This window comes from Triticum urartu, chromosome 6, assembly GCF_003073215.2.
Source record: "Triticum urartu cultivar G1812 chromosome 6, Tu2.1, whole genome shotgun sequence".
Taxonomy (NCBI): Eukaryota; Viridiplantae; Streptophyta; class Magnoliopsida; order Poales; family Poaceae; genus Triticum; species Triticum urartu.
Genome location: NC_053027.1, coordinates 432,104,155 through 432,122,414, shown reverse-complemented (window position 1 = coordinate 432,122,414; position 18,260 = coordinate 432,104,155). Strand labels below are relative to the sequence as shown.

Below are 18,260 nucleotides of genomic sequence, written 5' to 3'. Positions count from 1 at the left end.
AGTGTCGAGGGAGAGCTTCGTCAGCACGACGGCGTGATGATGGTGATGATGCTACCGGAACAGGGCTTCGCCTAAGCACCGCTATGATATGACCGAGGTGCATTATGGTGGAGGGGGGCACCGCACACGGCTAAGAGATCAATGATCAACTTGTGTGTCTATGGGGTGCCCCCTCCCCGTATATAAAGGAGTGGAAGAGGGGGAGTGAAGCGACCCGACCTCAGACGGTCAAGTCTCTGTGTTTTAGTGTCATCCCTGGATCGGTAATGTTGACGCACGCAGTACTCAAAGGATTTATAACAGAGTAGCAATCACACACTTATTACATCAAATGTCTCAAAAGAGAACTTATTACAATAAATATGGCTTAAGGCCATCTAAATATGATAACAGCGGAAGACTTGGGAGATAAAGTGAGTCCATCAACTCCAACGACATAGCTGAGTGCATGACAACCGACCTATGGCACCTTACTCGTCATCTGAAAAGTATGCAACAAAATACGTTGCAGCCCGAAAACGGGTCAGCACATGGAATATGCTGGCAATGTAACACAGTAGAGCAATGGACAAATAAACGCTATCACTACATGCATATATGGCTGGTGGAGGCTCTATGGTTACAAAGTTTTTGCGAAAAGCCAGTTTTTCCCTACAACAAAGGAATATATTTTATTTAACTATCATGGTAGTTGAAACAACATTGAGAATGGTACCCCCATCTGAATCCCAATTAAAAGTAATTTATCAACCCAACAAATTAATTTTAGAATTGATGAGATCCATAGGATAATCCAAGAACCAGATACTCAAGATGTTCATAACCGGGGACACGACTAACCATGATTAGTTTGTACACTCTGCAGAGGTTTGCACACTTTTTCTCACAAGATTCGATCTCCTCCATTGGATTTCTCGCACTACATGGTGTTTGAGAAACGGATGACCGAGACATAGTTTTTCAGAAGCATTAACTCTAACCCCGGGTAGACCGTACCAACCTACATCCCCTACATCTGCTAGTCTACCACTGGAAGAGGTCATGCAACTTACTCCACTATCCTAGATACCAAAATAGCTTGTGGCTGCACACGGAAGTTTCTAGCATGAATAATCTTATGATCCCTTTGAGCCTCGGTGGCGGACCATAGGAGGATCACACGGTATAACCCCGGGATCTCCTAGGACAACACTGGCATAACCCCAGGTGCCCACAAGCAATCCACCCAGATGTGTATTAAAGTTGCCACCTTAAGTTGAACCATTAATTAACAATCTCACATCTGTCATGGATACTCTCAAACCCAATCCACGTCTACGAGCATAGCATGGTAATATAAGCATAACGTAGAAGTAACTCCCAAGGGTTTGATAATAAACAAGTAATAGGTTCTACCTCATCATCTACTTCCCAGACCCACATATTAAGAGATCCTACTCATGCAATGTGTGAGGGTTGAAACTAATGCATAAAAACTGGGTATGAAAAAGTATGATCAATGTGTTACTTTCCTTGCTGACGATCCGCAAAACCTAAAGACTCGTAGTAGCATGCTTCGCACTCCGAGTGTTCTATCGCAAACAAACAATAGCATACATAAGCAATCAAGCAAAGATGCATGGGGAAAACTTTGAATAAAAGATCTAACCAGAAAGTTCAACTGAAGAACTCCGGTTTGCAAAAAGAATCAAATCAAACGGAGCAACGAAACTCAAACTACGAAAGAAACAAGATCTGATTACTAATCTGGACTAAAGTCAAATTTTACAGTACCAAAATCTTGTTCAAGTTGGTTAAACAAAAAGAGGGCTTCGAGACGAAGATCTAGGCGCTTGTTTCACCTGATTTGGATAAACGAGCGAAAAGATAAACTAAAACGAAGATTAGGGCAGAAATCGCGATCGAAAATAATCGCGGAAAAACTGTGGAAAATAAAACGAGACGAACAGGCTAACGAACGAACGTTCGCTGTCTGCGGCTAACGGATGAACGGCGCTTGTTAAAACGAACGTACGGACAAACGTCCGCTATTTAACTAAACCGAAGAAAACCAAACAAAAACCAATCTAAAAAAACCGAACTAGGGTTTCTAAAAAAACCGAATGGTTTTCCCGCGAAAACCGGCGGCGGCCGCGGTTACCTCCGGCGAGATCGGGTCCGGCGGTTCCGGCGGCTAGCGGCGGCGGCGGGACGGGGCGGTGGCTAGCGGCGGCGGCGGCGCAGGCGGGCGGCGCGGGCGGCTAGGATTTCGGGCGCGGGGCTGGGGTTTGGCGGGATCGGGCATCCCGGCTTATAAGGCCGGCTGGGCCAGGAGTCATAGTCGGACACGGCCCGGTTAGGTCGGTTCACTTTTTTTAAAAATAAATCCTGACGCGGAAAAACAAATAAAAGAAATACAAAACAGAGTCCAAAAAACTTGAAATAAATTTTCACGGTCCCCTAATAATATTGCGGACAAAGTGAACATTTATTTGGGCCTCTAATGCAATTTTGGAAAACACATATTTTTCCTAATTCAAATAAAATTGCAATAAGATCCAAATAAAATAACTTATTTGATTTTAATATTTTGCCTCTAATATTTCCTTTATTTTGGAGAAGTCATATTATCTCCTCTCATATATTTTAATTAGAAATGTTTTCAGAGAGGAAAAATAATCAAAACCAAATGATCCTCTTTTCAAAATTTGAGAAAACTCAAATATGAAAATAACGAAATTCCCAACTCTCTCCGTGGGTCCTTGAGTTGCTTAGAATTTCTGGGATTAGCGAAACGAAAATGCAATAAAAATATGATATGCATGAATGACCTATGTATAACATTCCAAATTGAAAATTTGAGATGTTACAGGGAGGGTCGACCCTCTACTATGGCGCGCCCTGGGGAGTCCTACTCCCACCGGGAGTAGGATTCCCCCCTTCCATGTAGTAGGAGTAGGAGAGAAGGAAAGGGAAGAGAGAAGAGAAGGAAAGAGGGGGCGCCGCCCCTCCCCTTAGTCCAATTCGGACTAGGCCTTGGGTGGGGGGGGGGCTGCCCTAGGCAGCCCCTCCCTCTCTCCCCTAAAGCCCATTAGGGCCCATATACTCCCTGGGGGGTTCCGGTAACCCCCAGTACTCCGGTATATGTCCGAACTCATTCGGAACCTTTCCGATGTCCAAACATAGGCTTCCAATATATCGATCTTTATGTCTCGACCATTTCAAGACTCCTCGTCATGTCCGCGATCACATTCGGGACTCCGAACAACCTATGGTACATCAAAACATATAAACTCATAATATAACTGTCATCGAAACGTTAAGCGTGCGGACCCTACGGGTTCAAGAACTATGTAGACATGACCGACACACGTCTCCGGTCAATAACCAATAGTGGAACCTGGATGCTCATATTGGCTCCCACATATTCTATGAAGATCTTTATCGGTCAAACCACATAACAACATACGTTGTTCCCTTTGTCATCGTTATGTTACTTGCCTGAGATTTGATCGTCGGTATCTCAATACCTAGTTCAATCTCATTACGGGCAAGTCTCTTTACTCGTTCTGTAATGCATCATCCCGCAACTAACTCGTTAATCACATTGCTTGCAAGGATTATATTGGTGTGCATTGCCGAGAGGGCCTAGAGATACCTCTCCGACAATCAGAGTGACAAATCCTAATCTCGATCTATGCCAACTCAACAAACACCATCGGACACACCTGTAGAGCACCTTTATAATCACCCAGTTACGTTGTGACGTTTGGTAGCACACAAAGTGTTCCTCCAGTATTCGGGAGTTGCATGATCTCATAGTCATAGTAACATGTATAAGTTATGGAGAAAGCAATAGCAACAAAATAAACGATCATCGTGCTAAGCTAACGGATGGGTCAAGTCAATCACATCATTATCTAATGATGTGATCCCGTTAATCAAATGGCAACTCATGTCTATGGTTAGGAAACATAACCATCATTGATTCAATGAGCTAGTTAAGTAGAGGCATACTAGTGACATTCTGTTTATCTATGTATTCACACATGTACGAAGTTTCCGGTTAATACAATTCTAGCATGAATAATAAACATTTATCATGATATGTGGAAATAGAAATAACAACTTTATTATTGCCTCTAGGGCATATTTCCTTCACGGAGAGGTGTTGATTTCTCGGTCATCGGGTTTAATCCCGATCCGATCGTAGGTTGTGGGCCTGATAACAAAGATTCCCATTGCATAGAACAGACTTGCCAAGTGGTCTGCCGGCTGGGCACATGGGGGCGCCAGACGCTCCAGCGACTCGATGGGAGATCTCATAGGTGGTCTGTCGGAGTCGGGCTTCAGGGCCGGACTCTGAGATATACCGGATTTTTGTGAGTCTGCTGGTCCTGGGGTGGATGCCCCTAAACTAGAACCCTTCGACAGGGGTGAAGCCTTCGATCTGGTCAAGGCGACTAGTGGGATCGGCGCGCACTAGTTGAAGGAAATATGCCCTAGAGGCAATAATAAAGTTATTATTTATTTCCTTATATCATGATAAATGTTTATTATTCATGCTAGAATTGTATTAACCAGAAACATGATACATGTGTGAATACATAGACAAACAGAGTGTCACTAGTATGCCTCTACTTGACTAGCTCATTGATCGAAGATGGTTATGTTTCCTAACCATAGACAAAGAGTTGTCATTTGATTAATGAGATCATATCATTAGGAGAATGATGTGATTGACTTGACCCATTCCGTTAGCTTAGCACTTGATCATTTAGTATGTTGCTATTGCTTTCTCCATGACTTATACATGTTCCAATGACTATGAGATTATGCAACTCCCGTTTACCGAAGGGACACTTTGTGTGCTACCAAATGTCACAACGTAACTGGGTGATTATAAAGGTGCTCTACAGGTGTCTCTGAAGGTACTTGTTGGGTTGGCGTATTTCAAGATTAGGATTTGTCACTCCGATTGTCGGAGAGGTATCTCTGGGCCCTCTCGGTAATGCACATCACTTAAGCCTTGCAAGCATTGCAACTAATGAGTTAGTTGCGGGATGATGTATTACGGAACGAGTAAAGAGACTTGCCGGTAACGAGATTGAACTAGGTATTGAGATACTGACGATCGAATCTCGGGAAAGTAACATACCGATGACAAAGGGAACAACGTATGTTGTTATGCGGTCTGACCGATAAAGACCTTTGTAGAATATGTGGGAGCCAATATGAGCATCCAGGTTCCGCTATTGGTTATTGACCGGGGTGTCTCGGTCATGACTACATAGTTCTCGAACTCGTAGGGTCCGCACGCTTAACGTTTCGATGACAGTTATATTATGAGTTTATATGTTTTGATAACCGTAGGTTGTTCAGAGTCCCGGATGTGATCACAGACATGACGAGGAGTCTCGAAATGGTCGAGACATGAAGATTGATATATTGGAAGCCTATGTTTGGATATCATAAGTGTTCCGGGTGAAATCGGGATTTTACCGGAGTACCGGGAGGTTACCGGAACCCCCTGGGAGCTTAATGGGCCATAGTGGGCCTTGTGGAGAAGAGGAGTGGCGGCCAGGGCAGGGCCGCACGCCCCTCCCCCTAGTCCGAATAGGACAAGGAGAGGGGGGCCCCCTTTCCTTCCTCTCTCCCTCCTCTTTTCCCCTCCTCTCCTAGTCCAACAAGGAAAAGGGAGGGAGTCCTACTCCCGGTAGGAGTAGGACTCCTCCAGGCGCGCCCCCTCTAGGCCGGCCGCACCTCCCCCTTGCTCCTTTATATACGGGGGCAGGGGCACCCTAGATACACACAATTGATCGGTTGATCTTTTAGCCGTGTGCGGTGCCCCCTCCACCATAGTCCACCTCGATAATACTGTAGCGGTGCTTAGGTGAAGCCCTGCGTCGGTAGAACATCATCATCATCACCACGCCGTCGTGCTGACGAAACTCTCCCTCAACACTCGGCTGGATCGGAGTACGAGGGACGTCATCGGGCTGAACGTGTGCTGAACTCGGAGGTGCCGTGCGTTCGGTACTTGATCGGTCGGATCGTGAAGACGTATGACTACATCAACCGCGTTGTGCTAACGCTTCCGCTTTCGGTCTACGAGGGTACGTGGACAACACTCTCCCCTCTCGTTGCTATGCATCACCATGATCTTGCGTGTGCGTAGGAAATTTTTTGAAATTACCACGTTCCCCAACACTAGTATGCCACCGAAGACGAGGAGATGACCAAGGGCGGGGAAACCCTTGGCACGGGGGTGGTCTCCAATGACCGGTTGAGCCATCGATTCCTCTGGCGATCCCACAGCGGAACTCTCAATGAAAGCACCAATGTCGGTGTCAAAACCGGCAGACCTCGGGGTAGGGGGGTCCCGTGCTGAGGATGTAGGATCGATGGGGAACAAGGGATGACGAACACAGTGTTTACCCAGGTTCGGGCCCTCTCGAAGAGGTAATACCCTACGTCCTGCTTGATTATATTGGATGTATGATGTGGTTTACAGAGTAGATCTACCTCGAGATCAGCACGAGCTAAACCCTAAGGCGATGAGGTGATGAATGTAGCTCTGCTCCTAAAGACTACAACCCTCGGTTTATATAGACACCGGTAGGGTTAGGGTTACCGAAGATAGATTACAATTAGGGATTAAAGAGATCCTGCACCTTCCTGACTTGGAGGGCACACCACGGCTTCGTAGATCTCCTGTCACTATATGGCTCCACCAGTCCGGTCCATGTATAAGGGGTCGTCGCCCCGAGGACCCCTTAGTCCATGACTCTCTCAATATGCATCATGACTCCCTATCCCCAACGGTTTCTGGGTCATGCGGGAAGGCCCTCCCTATCACCCACACTCACCTGGTGACGGTTTAAAATGTCGTCGCAAAAAGGGGTTGGAAGCCGTTTGTATAGAAGCTCGCTGTACCAGAGTGTAGTTTTTCTTCCGTTGTATCCTATTTAGTTATTGTTTAACTGCTCGTCTTCGAAGACATTGCCTGTCTTCAAGACTGTCATAAGAAAAGTCTATTCACCCCCTCTAGTCGATAACTAGCACTTTCAACTACCTTTTGCATCTCCGAGGCCCAAAAACACATGTCCAACATATGATGTAGATGAAAAAATATTACATCTCGCCTCTCGGAGATGTAAGATACAACACCTTCGCGGTGCAAATTTGCATCTCCGCTGACTGGAGATGTAAAAAGGACAGCCGCGTGCCAACCGCCCAACCGCTCACCCAACTCGGACGTTGGCCGAATTTGCACAAAATTGCCGCCGCCGCTGCCCGCAGCTGTCTATTCCCTTTCGGCCGCCGCTTCTAATCGAAGCATCTTCGATGGTTCGGCTGACCTAATGCCTTCCATGGCGAGGTCGTGGATGGGCTAGCCTTCTTCCACGATTTTTTTGGGGAGGCGCGCCATCCCGTCCGCCCGCCTCGGCCGTTCTTCCGACCGTGCGATGCCGGCCGCCCGCAGCGCCGAGCTCCCGCCTTCTTCTCTGCTGAGTTGTGACCATCTGCTCTTCAGAGGCGTCGCTGCCGCCGAACGGCTGCCCAACTGCAGTAGGCCGATTTCGTCCACCCCGCAAGCAACGTGTTCGACGAAATTCCCCAAGGTAAAAAATGATGAAAGTTGACGATTTTTTATTGGGTTGGAGAGTTAGTTTGACGGTAATTTTCCGCATTATAGATGAGCTCATGTGACTCCTCTTTCGTGGGCGATTCCTCGTCGGATGAGGAATTTGTTTGAACAAAGAAGAGGACATTGCTATGCTAGTGGCAATGCACAGGGAGGAGAAGCGGAAGCACGGCGGTTCCGTGTATGGCGGTGCATTCATTCAGAGAGAACGCGTTGAGACGCACAAGAGGTTGATGCACAACTATTTTGGTTCACCGCCTGTTTTTCCGGAGAGGTACTTCCGACGCCGGTTCAGAATGTACAAAGACTTGTTCATCCACTATGTTGTATGTGTGTTGCATTTGATCTTGTGGATTTGATGAATTATATAATAATTTAATATTGTGGACATGAGAAATTTTTAAGTTGTTCTTTTACATGTTTTAATTCAATTTATGTGGTTGACCAGCGGCTGAACAACAGCCGCGCAGCCGGCAGCCGGTTTTACATTTCTAGTTTGCATCTTTTATTGGAGTTGCTCTTTTATATCTTCGTTTTACATCTTCTATTGGAGTTGCCTCTTTTTTAATGCAAAATCACATTTTGAGGATGTAAATTTTTACATATCAAATTTGCATGTTCCATTGGAGATGCTCCTGCTCACGCAAGTCGCCGTGCATGCAACCGAGACTGACGCGAGCCACTGCGACTCTGGGAGGCATGTCATCTGAAAGCCCAGTGCACGTTGCTCGGGCGCTTAATCCGGCAAGCACGCTGACTACCGGCCGGAGCTACGTACTGGCTGCGGGGGGAAGTGAACGCGTGAGCCACCGCCCACAAGTCAACCGGGAGGAACCGGCAAACCGGGCCAAGATTACGGCTCGTGCCGCGGCTTGCCGCGGGGCTCAGGCCGAATGACCGCGCCTCCTGGCCGTCCGAAGGGAGGGATCGACGGTGCGGAGACGGTGTGAGATCCTGACGACTGGACCTCGTGACAGCAGTTGACCGATCTGAATTTCGGGGATGGTGAAATGGACGGGGCGTGGAGCCGTCTCGGGATGGGCGGCAACTCGACTCGTAGGGTCGCCTCGTGTCTAACCGAAATAACGGCAACTGTCGTTTTTCTGCTCACTGAGTGACTAGACGCCGAGCACTGTAGTACTCGCTGGTCGCTGGTGTACAAATTTGGAAGACAGGAAAAACCTTTCTGCGGCAGATCGATCGTCCAGTGTTCAGATTGCTTTTTAAAGATCACCAACGAACGGGTTTATTTATTATTTATTTAAAAATCCCCTTGAATCCGCGCGTGCAACCCAGCAAGTAAACAAGAATTCGTTTTTATTTCTTCAAAAGAAACCAAGGGAGAATTTAATCACTGGCCGCGATCACTCAGCGGTGCACCCGACCTGCCGCCTATAAATGGAGGCGAGGAGTACACTTCCTAGCACACACCAAGGCCACCCCTCTACTTCAGTCTCTTCCTCCTTGTACTCTAGTGATCGTCGGTGAGTGAGAAAGAGAGGCATGGCCTTTTCCGTGGCCAAGATCTCGGCCTCCTTCGCCGTGTTCATGGCCCTAGCCTTCCTCCTTCGTCCCTGCGCGTCCGTCGAGATCCACCGCAAGCTCTCCGGCTGGTCCAACGGCGGCGCCACCTGGTACGGCGGCCCCAACGGCGCAGGGAGCGACGGTAATTAATACTACATGAACGAACATAAACTGTTTAATTTCTCCAGCATTATGCAAGTAACGCTTTGCATGCACGGTCTGTAGGTGGTGCATGCGGGTACCAGGACGCCGTCGACCAACCGCCCTTCTCATCCATGATCGCCGCCGGCAGCCCGTCCATCTACCAGGACGGCAAGGGCTGCGGCTCTTGCTACCAGGTCCGACGATCATACAACCAGCTCTTAATTTTAACGCCGCGTTGTCAACTAGTCGGCTTAACTTAATTACACCCGCGCGCATTCCATTGATGTGAATTCCGCAGGTGAAGTGCACCGGCCACGGCTCTTGCTCGTCCAGCCCGGTGACCGTCGTGCTCACCGACGAGTGCCCAGCTGGCGCGGCGTGCCTGGGTGAGCCCGTCCACTTCGACCTGAGCGGGACGGCGTTCGGCGGCATGGCGAAGCCCGGCCAGGCCGACCAGCTCCGCGCGGCCGGACGTCTCCAAATCCAGTACACACGGTAAGCTGGCTGCATGCATCTTCACGTGAGTTTTTTCATGCAAAACGGCAAACGGCACACGGTAAGCTACCTAGCTGCGTGTCCGGACGCGCGTAAAAGAGCGGCAAGCGTGCACCGGCACGCACACGGTATGCCGCTTTCCTAGCCGACCGACTAACCGCCGTGCTTTGTCTTCGCCCTGGCATCCGTGCGTGTGGCTGCATGCTGCAGGGTCCCGTGCAACTGGCCGGGGATGGACATAGCCTTCAAGGTGGATGCCGGCTCCAACTCCTACTACCTCGCCGTGCTCATCGAGTACGAGGACGGCGACGGCGACCTGTCGTCGGTGGAGCTCATGCAGAGCGGCGGCAACGGCGCCGGCTGGACCAAGATGGACCGGTCGTGGGGCGCGGTGTGGAGGTACAACTCCGGGGCCATGCTGCAGGCGCCATTCTCGGTCCGCCTCACCTCCAGCTCCGGCAAGCCCCTCGTGGCGAGCAAAGTCATCCCCGCCGGCTGGAAGCCCGGCGGCACCTACCGCTCCGTCGTCAACTACTGATAAACTAGGCGTGGGGTGGGTTGCACGCAAGCACGCCGCGCGCTCGCCCGTATGAAGAGGCGTGGCGCCATCCCGATTTATGCTTGGAGCCATGGGCGTGGGATATGTGTGTAACCTGACCGCCATTAATAAGGCGTGTGTCGCAAGTGTGTGTCTGTGCGCGCCATTGTTGTGTGTGAAGCTTGTGTTATCTGTCTGTTTGGTCCATATATATATGTGAAATAAACTGTATCGGGGCGGAGGTGGCCGGGAAGAGTTTCTACTTCTTGCCCCTCGCTCTTGTTGTTGCAGTCTCATTTCATTTGCTCTACAAAGTACTACTGGAGTGTGACGGTACTTCATTCACTTGGGCCCTTTTTGTCTAGTCTCACTGAAGGCGCCAGCCTAGCTAGCTATCAATATGGATTTAATTAAGTTGCTAGAAAAACAAATGTGTACAAGTACAAGAGATATACGTACAAATCTTTGTCACATTCACACACGAACGCACGCGCACAAAAATGCTTGAGAGTTTTAAACCGGTGACAGTATACACAAAAAATGTTAACTAGATTTGTCACATGAATATTAAATTCTTGTTGCATTAATTTGAGTTAGCTTTCATGTCTGTTGAAAAAGACATATCCACCAAGTTGAAAAAATTGCTCCGTGGAATATGTATCATTTCCCTCTTGTGACGTAGAAAATTTTGCTCCACCAAGTTGAAGGCCCAGAGGCAGGATCGAGTTTAGCTCACGGCGTGCCGTGGGTGGATGCAAAAGGAAGAAAATTTTGGCACACCTAAGGATTTATATGTTTTTTTGTATAACATGTGTTTGGAAAGGACTTGTGATACTTAATACATTTCCACATTTTTGGGGTCCATACCTACTGGCAAGGTTGATACGTGGACGTGGAGGACACTTCCGGTTGATGCATGACCACATTTTTTTTGTTGAGGGGCGTGACCTCTATTGTTGTAACATCTATTTTGTTTCCAAAAAATATTTCCTCCGTTTCAAAATAAGTGTCTCAAATTTAATCCTAAAATAAGCATCTCAACTTTAGTACAACTTTATGTTAAAGTTAATATAAAGTGAAGACACTTCTTTTGAGATGGAGGGAGTATATCAAAACTTTTATTACACACTAGTAAATGCGCACGTGCGATGCACGTTAATATTTTAGGCAATATATTAATTGCATGTGTTGCATGTTAATATTTAAACAATATATTAATTGCACGTGGATATTATGTATGCTATTATTTGTGTGCTAATTCTGCAGTTAGTACAATATTTGGTATGATATTAATTGCACGTTAAACAGGTTGAACGCCCGCTATTGGAGCAGTCTTGGTCGTTGGATTGACTTAGTTTGATGGCCGAGATCAATTGGATCTGTCTCTTTGGGTCTTTTTATATTGGTATAGATATCAAAGATAAGCTTGGTGTGTCCACGAAAACCTCTACTTATCTCCTCTCTTTCTTGTCTAGGACCTCGCGACGCCTCGCTAGAGCCTAGCGCACCCACGAACATTTGGCAACAAAAGCAACATCCCTTTAAGATCTGCGTGTGTGTTCATTGAGATGCGTGTATGCACGTATATATGAGCGTCTTTGTTTATACTGTGTTCTAAAAAAAAAGCAACATCCCTTCTGTCCGGGCACGCGTGTTGTGTAACCAGCCCTTGCGTTATCTCCAACTTTGCTAGCGTAGGTATTGATCACCGTACGAGGGAGTCACCGGGGATGATTCAAGAAACGCTCCGCCTTGGCACGTAGCAGCGCTTTTCCACCACGTATATATATATACCAAGCGCCTTTTGTTGTTTTCACGGAAACGCCCAACCTTTTCTCGGTGTAAGGGAAACATCCAGCTTCTTTCGTAAGTCCAGCCGTGTTATGGTCCTCATGGAAAATAAGCAATGTGAGCAATGTTCAAAAGAAGCCGTTGCCTTATATGGATGAAGCTTGTACTGTCCCCCAGATTTGGACTCACGATGCTCATGGATAAAGCTTGTTGCTTGTACCCGTAGCTGCTAAGATTCGCATTCCCGTTGCTGCGTATGTCGTCTCCAGGCTGTGAGATCGTATCACTAGGTCCATTTTAAGCAAATCTTGTGCCAATGCAGTTGCACATGTATGGTGTGTCCACCAAGCTGTGTATACCCGATTTGATCATGGCCGCCTCAAGATAATATGACCCCATAGCCTTCGTTATATCCAATTCTAGCGCACAATAGTATTTTTTTTCTTCTTATTTTGCCTCTTCACGAATGGCAAGACACCGTGTGCCATGATTAAATCTGTACTCCTATATAGTATAGGAATACAATTCATATGAACCGTTGGATCTTTTTAATTGGACGGTTCAAATTTAACGGCTTGTGCTACAGGACTACGTGGCTGCATTTGGACCATTGGATATGTCAATCTGATGGTCCACATGGCAGGGATTCGTGTTGTGCCTTCCCTGTGTTGGTCTGCCACTCTCAGAGCATCTCTAGTAGACCCCGTATAAATCGTTGGAACTATAAAATTCCGGCGATTATACGGGTTTGGACCGTTTTGTCTGCCAGAACAGACACCGTAAACGCAGCCCGGCCCATAAAAGTTTTGCGGTGGCCCGCAAACGCACCCCCTCGACCAGTATATGTGCAGGTTCGGCTGTTGGATACGGCCCGGAACCCTACCCCTCCGCCTCCGTGAAAATCCCCAACCCCTCACCGTCGGTGTCTCAGATCCGCCGCCCGCGATGGCCAAGTCCGCCCACCGTGACAGCGAGGACCGTGAGCAGGCGCGTTGCATCAGATCCGACGGGGCGCGGAACACTAATAGAAAAATGGCCTAATGTGAAGCTCATTAGTCCTGATTTGTAATTGAACCGGCACTAATGTGACCATTAGTGCCGGTTCCAACGGCTAGGCGGACGGCGCTCATTAGTACCAGTTCGTGAAGAATCTTTAGTACCGGTTCGTGCCACGAACCGGTACTAAAGAGGTTGTGGCAGACTGTTGTCAGGCTGGGGCCCCACCGGCCTCTTTAGTACCGATTCATGCCACAAACCGGTACTAGAGTTTTTTAGTTGATTCTTTTTGCAGCAGTTTTTTAGTCCCACCTCGCTCCGCTAACAGGGTTTTTACCACCTTAAATATGTTACTTCTAAAACTATCACAATCATTTGGTCATCATTGAACTCTATGTGTAGAATTTGTGACCGCAATATGAGTCTTCTCCAGTTTCTAAACCGGTGAGGACTCATATTGACAATTCAGATTGTACATGAAAAGATCACTGATGATCAATGTATTTTTGATGTATATTTTTACATGTTTACACATAGCAGTAGCGCGTTTTGGCTGAAATGCGCTACTGATCAATGTATTTTTGATATATATTTTTACATGTTTACACAATCTCTTTCGAAGTATCAGGATTTCGAACGAAAACTCATCTATTACAAAGACATTTCATTTTTTTAAAACTTATTACAACTCCAGATTTTGTGTGTGTTCATTATGCACCATTCAAAGCCACGTCATCAACTTTCAACCCTTTCTGCCTTCATTTTCTATTTTTCATGCATTTACTGATTTGTTTTGAGCTAAATGACCTTGAAATTGAAAAGCACTACAAATGAACTCTGAAAAGGTTGAAACTTGACATGGTATCATCAGTTCACCCACATAGCATGTGCAAAAAAGTAGAGAGGGTTACGGCAAAAACTGGATGCACTTCGTGTACAAACTAGACAATCTCTTTCGAAGTATCAGGTTTTCGGATGAAAACTCATCTGTTACAAAGGCACTTCATTTTTTTTAACTTATTACAACTCCAAACTTTTTGTGCGTTCAGTATGCACCGTTCAAAGCCACGTCATCAACTTTCAACCCTTTCTGACCTCATTTGCTATTTTCATGCATCTACTGATTTGTTTTGAGCTAAATGACCCTGAAATTGAAAAGCACTACAAATGAACTCTTAAAAGGTTGAAACTTGGAATGGTATCATCATTTCACCCACATAGCATGTGCAAAAAAGTAGAGAGGGTTACGGCAAAAACTGGATGCACTTCGTGTACAAATTGGACAATCTGTTTCGAAGTATTAGGGTTTCGGATGAAAACTCATCTATTAGAAAGGCACTTCATTTTTTAAAACTTATTACAACTCTAGACTTTTTGTGCGTTCAGTATGCACCATTCAAAACCACGTCATCAACTTTCAACCGTTTCTCATATCATTTGCTATTTTTCATGCATTTACTGATTTGTTTTGAGCTAAATGACCTTGAAATTGAAAAGCACTACAAATGAACTCTGAAAAGGTTGAAACTTGGCATGGTATCATCATTTAATCCACATAGGATGTGCAAAAAAGTAGAGAGGGTTACGACAAAAACTGGTTGCACTTCGTGTACAAACTGGACAATCTCTTTCGAAGTATCAGGGTTTCGGACGAAAACTCATGTGTTACAAAGGCACTTCATTTTTTTAAAGTTATTACAACTCGAGACTTTTCGTGCGTTTAATATGCACCATTCAAAGCCACATCATCAACTTTAAATCCTTTCTGACATCATTTGCTATTTTTCATGCATTTACTGATTCGTTTTGAGCTAAATGACCCTGAAATTGAAAAGCACTACAAATGAACTCTGAAAAGGTTGAAACTTGGAATGGTATCTGTTGGGGAACGTAGTAATTTCAAAAAAAATCCTATACACACGCAGGATCATGGTGATGCATAGCAAAGAGAGGGGAGAGTGTCGTCCACGTACCCTGTTAGACCGTTAAGCGGAAGCGTTATGAAAACGCAGTTGATGTAGTCGTACGTCTTCATGATCGATCGATCCTCAGTACCGACCGTACGGCACCTCCGCGTTCAGCACGCGTTCAGCTCGGTGATGTCCCGCGAACTCACGATCCAGTAGAGCTCCGGGAAGAGTTTCGTTAGCACGACGGCGTGATGACGATCTTGATGAAGCTACCGTGACAGGGCTTCGCCCAAGCACCGCTACATTATGACCGAGGTGGATTATGATGGAGGGGGGCACCGCATACGGCTGGGAGAGATCTTTGTGATCAACTTGTGTGTCCCGGGGTGCCCCGTGCCCCCGTATATAAAGGAGCAAGGGAGGAGGAGGCCGGCCCTAGGAGGGGCGCGCCAAGGGAGTAGGATTCCTACTCCTAGTAGGAGTAGGTTTCCTCCTTTCCTAGTCCAACTAGGAGAGGGGGGAAAGGAGGGAAGGGGAGAAGGAAGGGAGAGGGGGCCGCGCCCCAAACCCCTTGTCCAATTCGGACTGGGCTTGGGAGGGGCGCGCGCCACCTCCTGGCCGCCGCTGCCTCTCCTTCCCACTAAAGCCCATTAAGGCCCAACACTCCTTCCCCGTATTCCCGTAACTCCCCGGTACTCCAAAAATACCTGAATCACTCGGAACCTTTCCGATGTCCAAATGTAGTCATCCAATATATCGATCTTTACGTCTCGACCATTTCGAGACTCTTCGTCATGTCCCCGATCTCATCTGGGACTCCGCACTACCTTCGGTACATCAAAACACATAAACTCATAATATAAATTGTCACCGAACTTTAAGCGTGCGGACCCTACGGGTTCGAGAACTATGTAGACATGACCGAGACACGTCTCCGTTCAATAACCAATAGCGGAACCTGGATGCTCATATTGGCTCCCACATATTCTACGAAGATCTTTATCGGTCAAACCGCATAACAACATACGTTGTTCCCTTTGTCATCGGTATGTTACTTGCTCGAGATTCGATCGTCGGTATCTCACTACCTAGTTCAATCTCGTTACCGGCAAGTCTCTTTACTCGTTTCATAATGCATCATCCCGCAACTAACTCATTAGTCACATTGCTTGCAAGGCTTATGGTGATGTGCATTATCGAGAGGGCCCAGAGATACCTCTCCGACAATCGGAGTGACAAATCCTAATATCGAAATACGCCAACTCAACAAGTACCTTCAGAGACACCTGTAGAGCACCTTTATAATCACCCAGTTACGTTGTGACGTTTGGTAGCACACAAAGTGTTCCTCCAGTAAACGGGACTTGCATAATCTCATAGTCATAGGAACATGTATAAGTCATGAAGAAAGCAATAGCAACATACTAAACGATCAAGTGCTAAGCTAACGAAATGGGTCAAGTCAATCACATCATTCTCCTAATGATGTGATCCCGCTAATAAATTGACAACTCATGTCTATGGTTAGGAAACTTAACCATCTTTGATCAACGAGCTAGTCAAGTAGAGGCATGCTAGTGACACTATGTTTGTCTATGTATACACACATGTATTATGTTTTCGGTCAATACAACTCTAGCATGAATAATAAACATTTATCATGAAATAAAGAAATAAATAATAACTTTATTATTGCCTCTAGGGCATATTTCCTTTAGTCTCCCACTTGCACTAGAGTCAATAATCTAGTTCACATCGTCATGTGATTTAACATCAATAATTCACATCACCATGTGATTAACACCCATAGTTCACATCGTCATGTGACCAACACCCAAAGGGTTTACTGGAGTCAATAATCTAGTTCATATCGCTATGTGATTAACACCCAAAGAGTACTAAGGTGTGATCATGTTTTGCTTGTGAGAGAAGTTTAGTCTACGGGTCTGCCACATTCAGATCCGTATGTATTTTGCAAATTTCTATGTCAACAATGCTCTGCACGGAGCTACTCTAGCTAATTGCTTCACTTTCAAAATGTATCCAGATTGAGACTTAGAGTCATCTAGATCAGTGTCAAAATTTGCATCGACGTAACCCTTTATGACAAACCTTTTGTCACCTCCATAATCGAGAAACATATCTTTATTCCAGTAAGGATAATTTTGACCGCTGTCCGGTGATCTACTCCTAGATCACTATTGTACTCCCTTGCTAAACTCATTGTAGGATATACTATAGATCTGGTACATAGCATGGCATACTTTATAGAAACTATGGCTGAGGCATAGGGAATGACTTTCATTCTCTTTCTATCTTCTGCCGTGGTTGGGTTTTGAGTCTTACTCAATTTCACACCTTGTAACACAGGTAAGAAGTCTTTCTTTGACTGTTCCATTTTGAACTACTTCAAAATCTTGTCAAGGTATGTACTCATTGAAAAAACTTATCAAGCGTCTTGATCTATCTCTATAGATCTTGATGCTCAATGTGTAAGCAGCTTCATCGAGGTCTTTCTTTGAATTTTTTTTCAAACACTCCTTTATGCTTTCCAGAAAATTCTACATTATTTCCGATCAACAATATGTCATTCACATATACTTATCAGAAATGCTGTAGTGCTCCCACTCACTTTCTTGTAAATACAGGCTTCACCTTAAGTCTATATAAAACCATATGCTTTGATCACTTTATCAAAGCATATATTCCAACTCTGAGATGCTTGCACGAGTCCATAAATGGATCGCTGGAGCTTGCACACTTTGTTAGTACCTTTTGGATCGATAAAACCTTCAGGTTGCATCATATACAACTCTTCTTCTAGAAATCCATCCAGGAATGCAGTATTTACATCCATTTGCCAAATTTCATAATCATAAAATGCGGCAATAGCTCACATGATTCGGACGGACTTAAGCATCGCTACGGGTGTGAAGGTCTCATCATAGTCAACTCCTTGAACTTGTCGAAAACCTTTCGCAACAAGTCGAGCTTCGTATATAGTAACATTACCATCATCGTCTATCTTCTTCTTGAAGATCCATTTATTCTCGATGGCTTGCTGATCATCGGGCAAGTCAACCAAAGTCCACACTTTGTTCTCATACATGGATCCCATCTTAGATTTCATGGCCTCAAACCATTTTGCGGAATCTGGGCTCATCGTCGCTTCCTCATAGTTCGTAGGTTTGTCATGGTCTAGCAACATGACCTCCAGAACAGGATTACCGTACCA

General features: G+C 46.0%; 1 protein-coding gene across 1 annotated transcript; it reads left to right on the top strand.

The window, feature by feature from the left end:
* Window positions 1–9,066: 9,066 nt before the first annotated feature.
* Window positions 9,067–10,624, top strand: LOC125512264 (expansin-B15-like). Its single transcript, XM_048677362.1, has 4 exons — window positions 9,067–9,293; window positions 9,377–9,489; window positions 9,594–9,790; window positions 10,001–10,624. Exons 1-4 carry the CDS (start codon window positions 9,131–9,133, stop codon window positions 10,326–10,328), a joined length of 801 nt encoding a protein of 266 aa, XP_048533319.1. The 5' UTR covers window positions 9,067–9,130; the 3' UTR covers window positions 10,329–10,624.
* Window positions 10,625–18,260: the final 7,636 nt, after the last annotated feature.

What these genes read in the sequence shown, in the direction of transcription:
- LOC125512264 (XM_048677362.1), top strand. Translation starts at nt 9,131, where the DNA reads ATGGCCTTTTCCGTGGCCAAGATCTCGGCCTCCTTCGCCGTGTTCATG. An exon ending in CAACGGCGCAGGGAGCGACG is followed by an intron (nt 9,294 to 9,376) that starts GTAATTAATACT and finishes CACGGTCTGTAG; the next exon opens with GTGGTGCATGCGGGTACCAG. An exon ending in GCTGCGGCTCTTGCTACCAG is followed by an intron (nt 9,490 to 9,593) that starts GTCCGACGATCA and finishes TGAATTCCGCAG; the next exon opens with GTGAAGTGCACCGGCCACGG.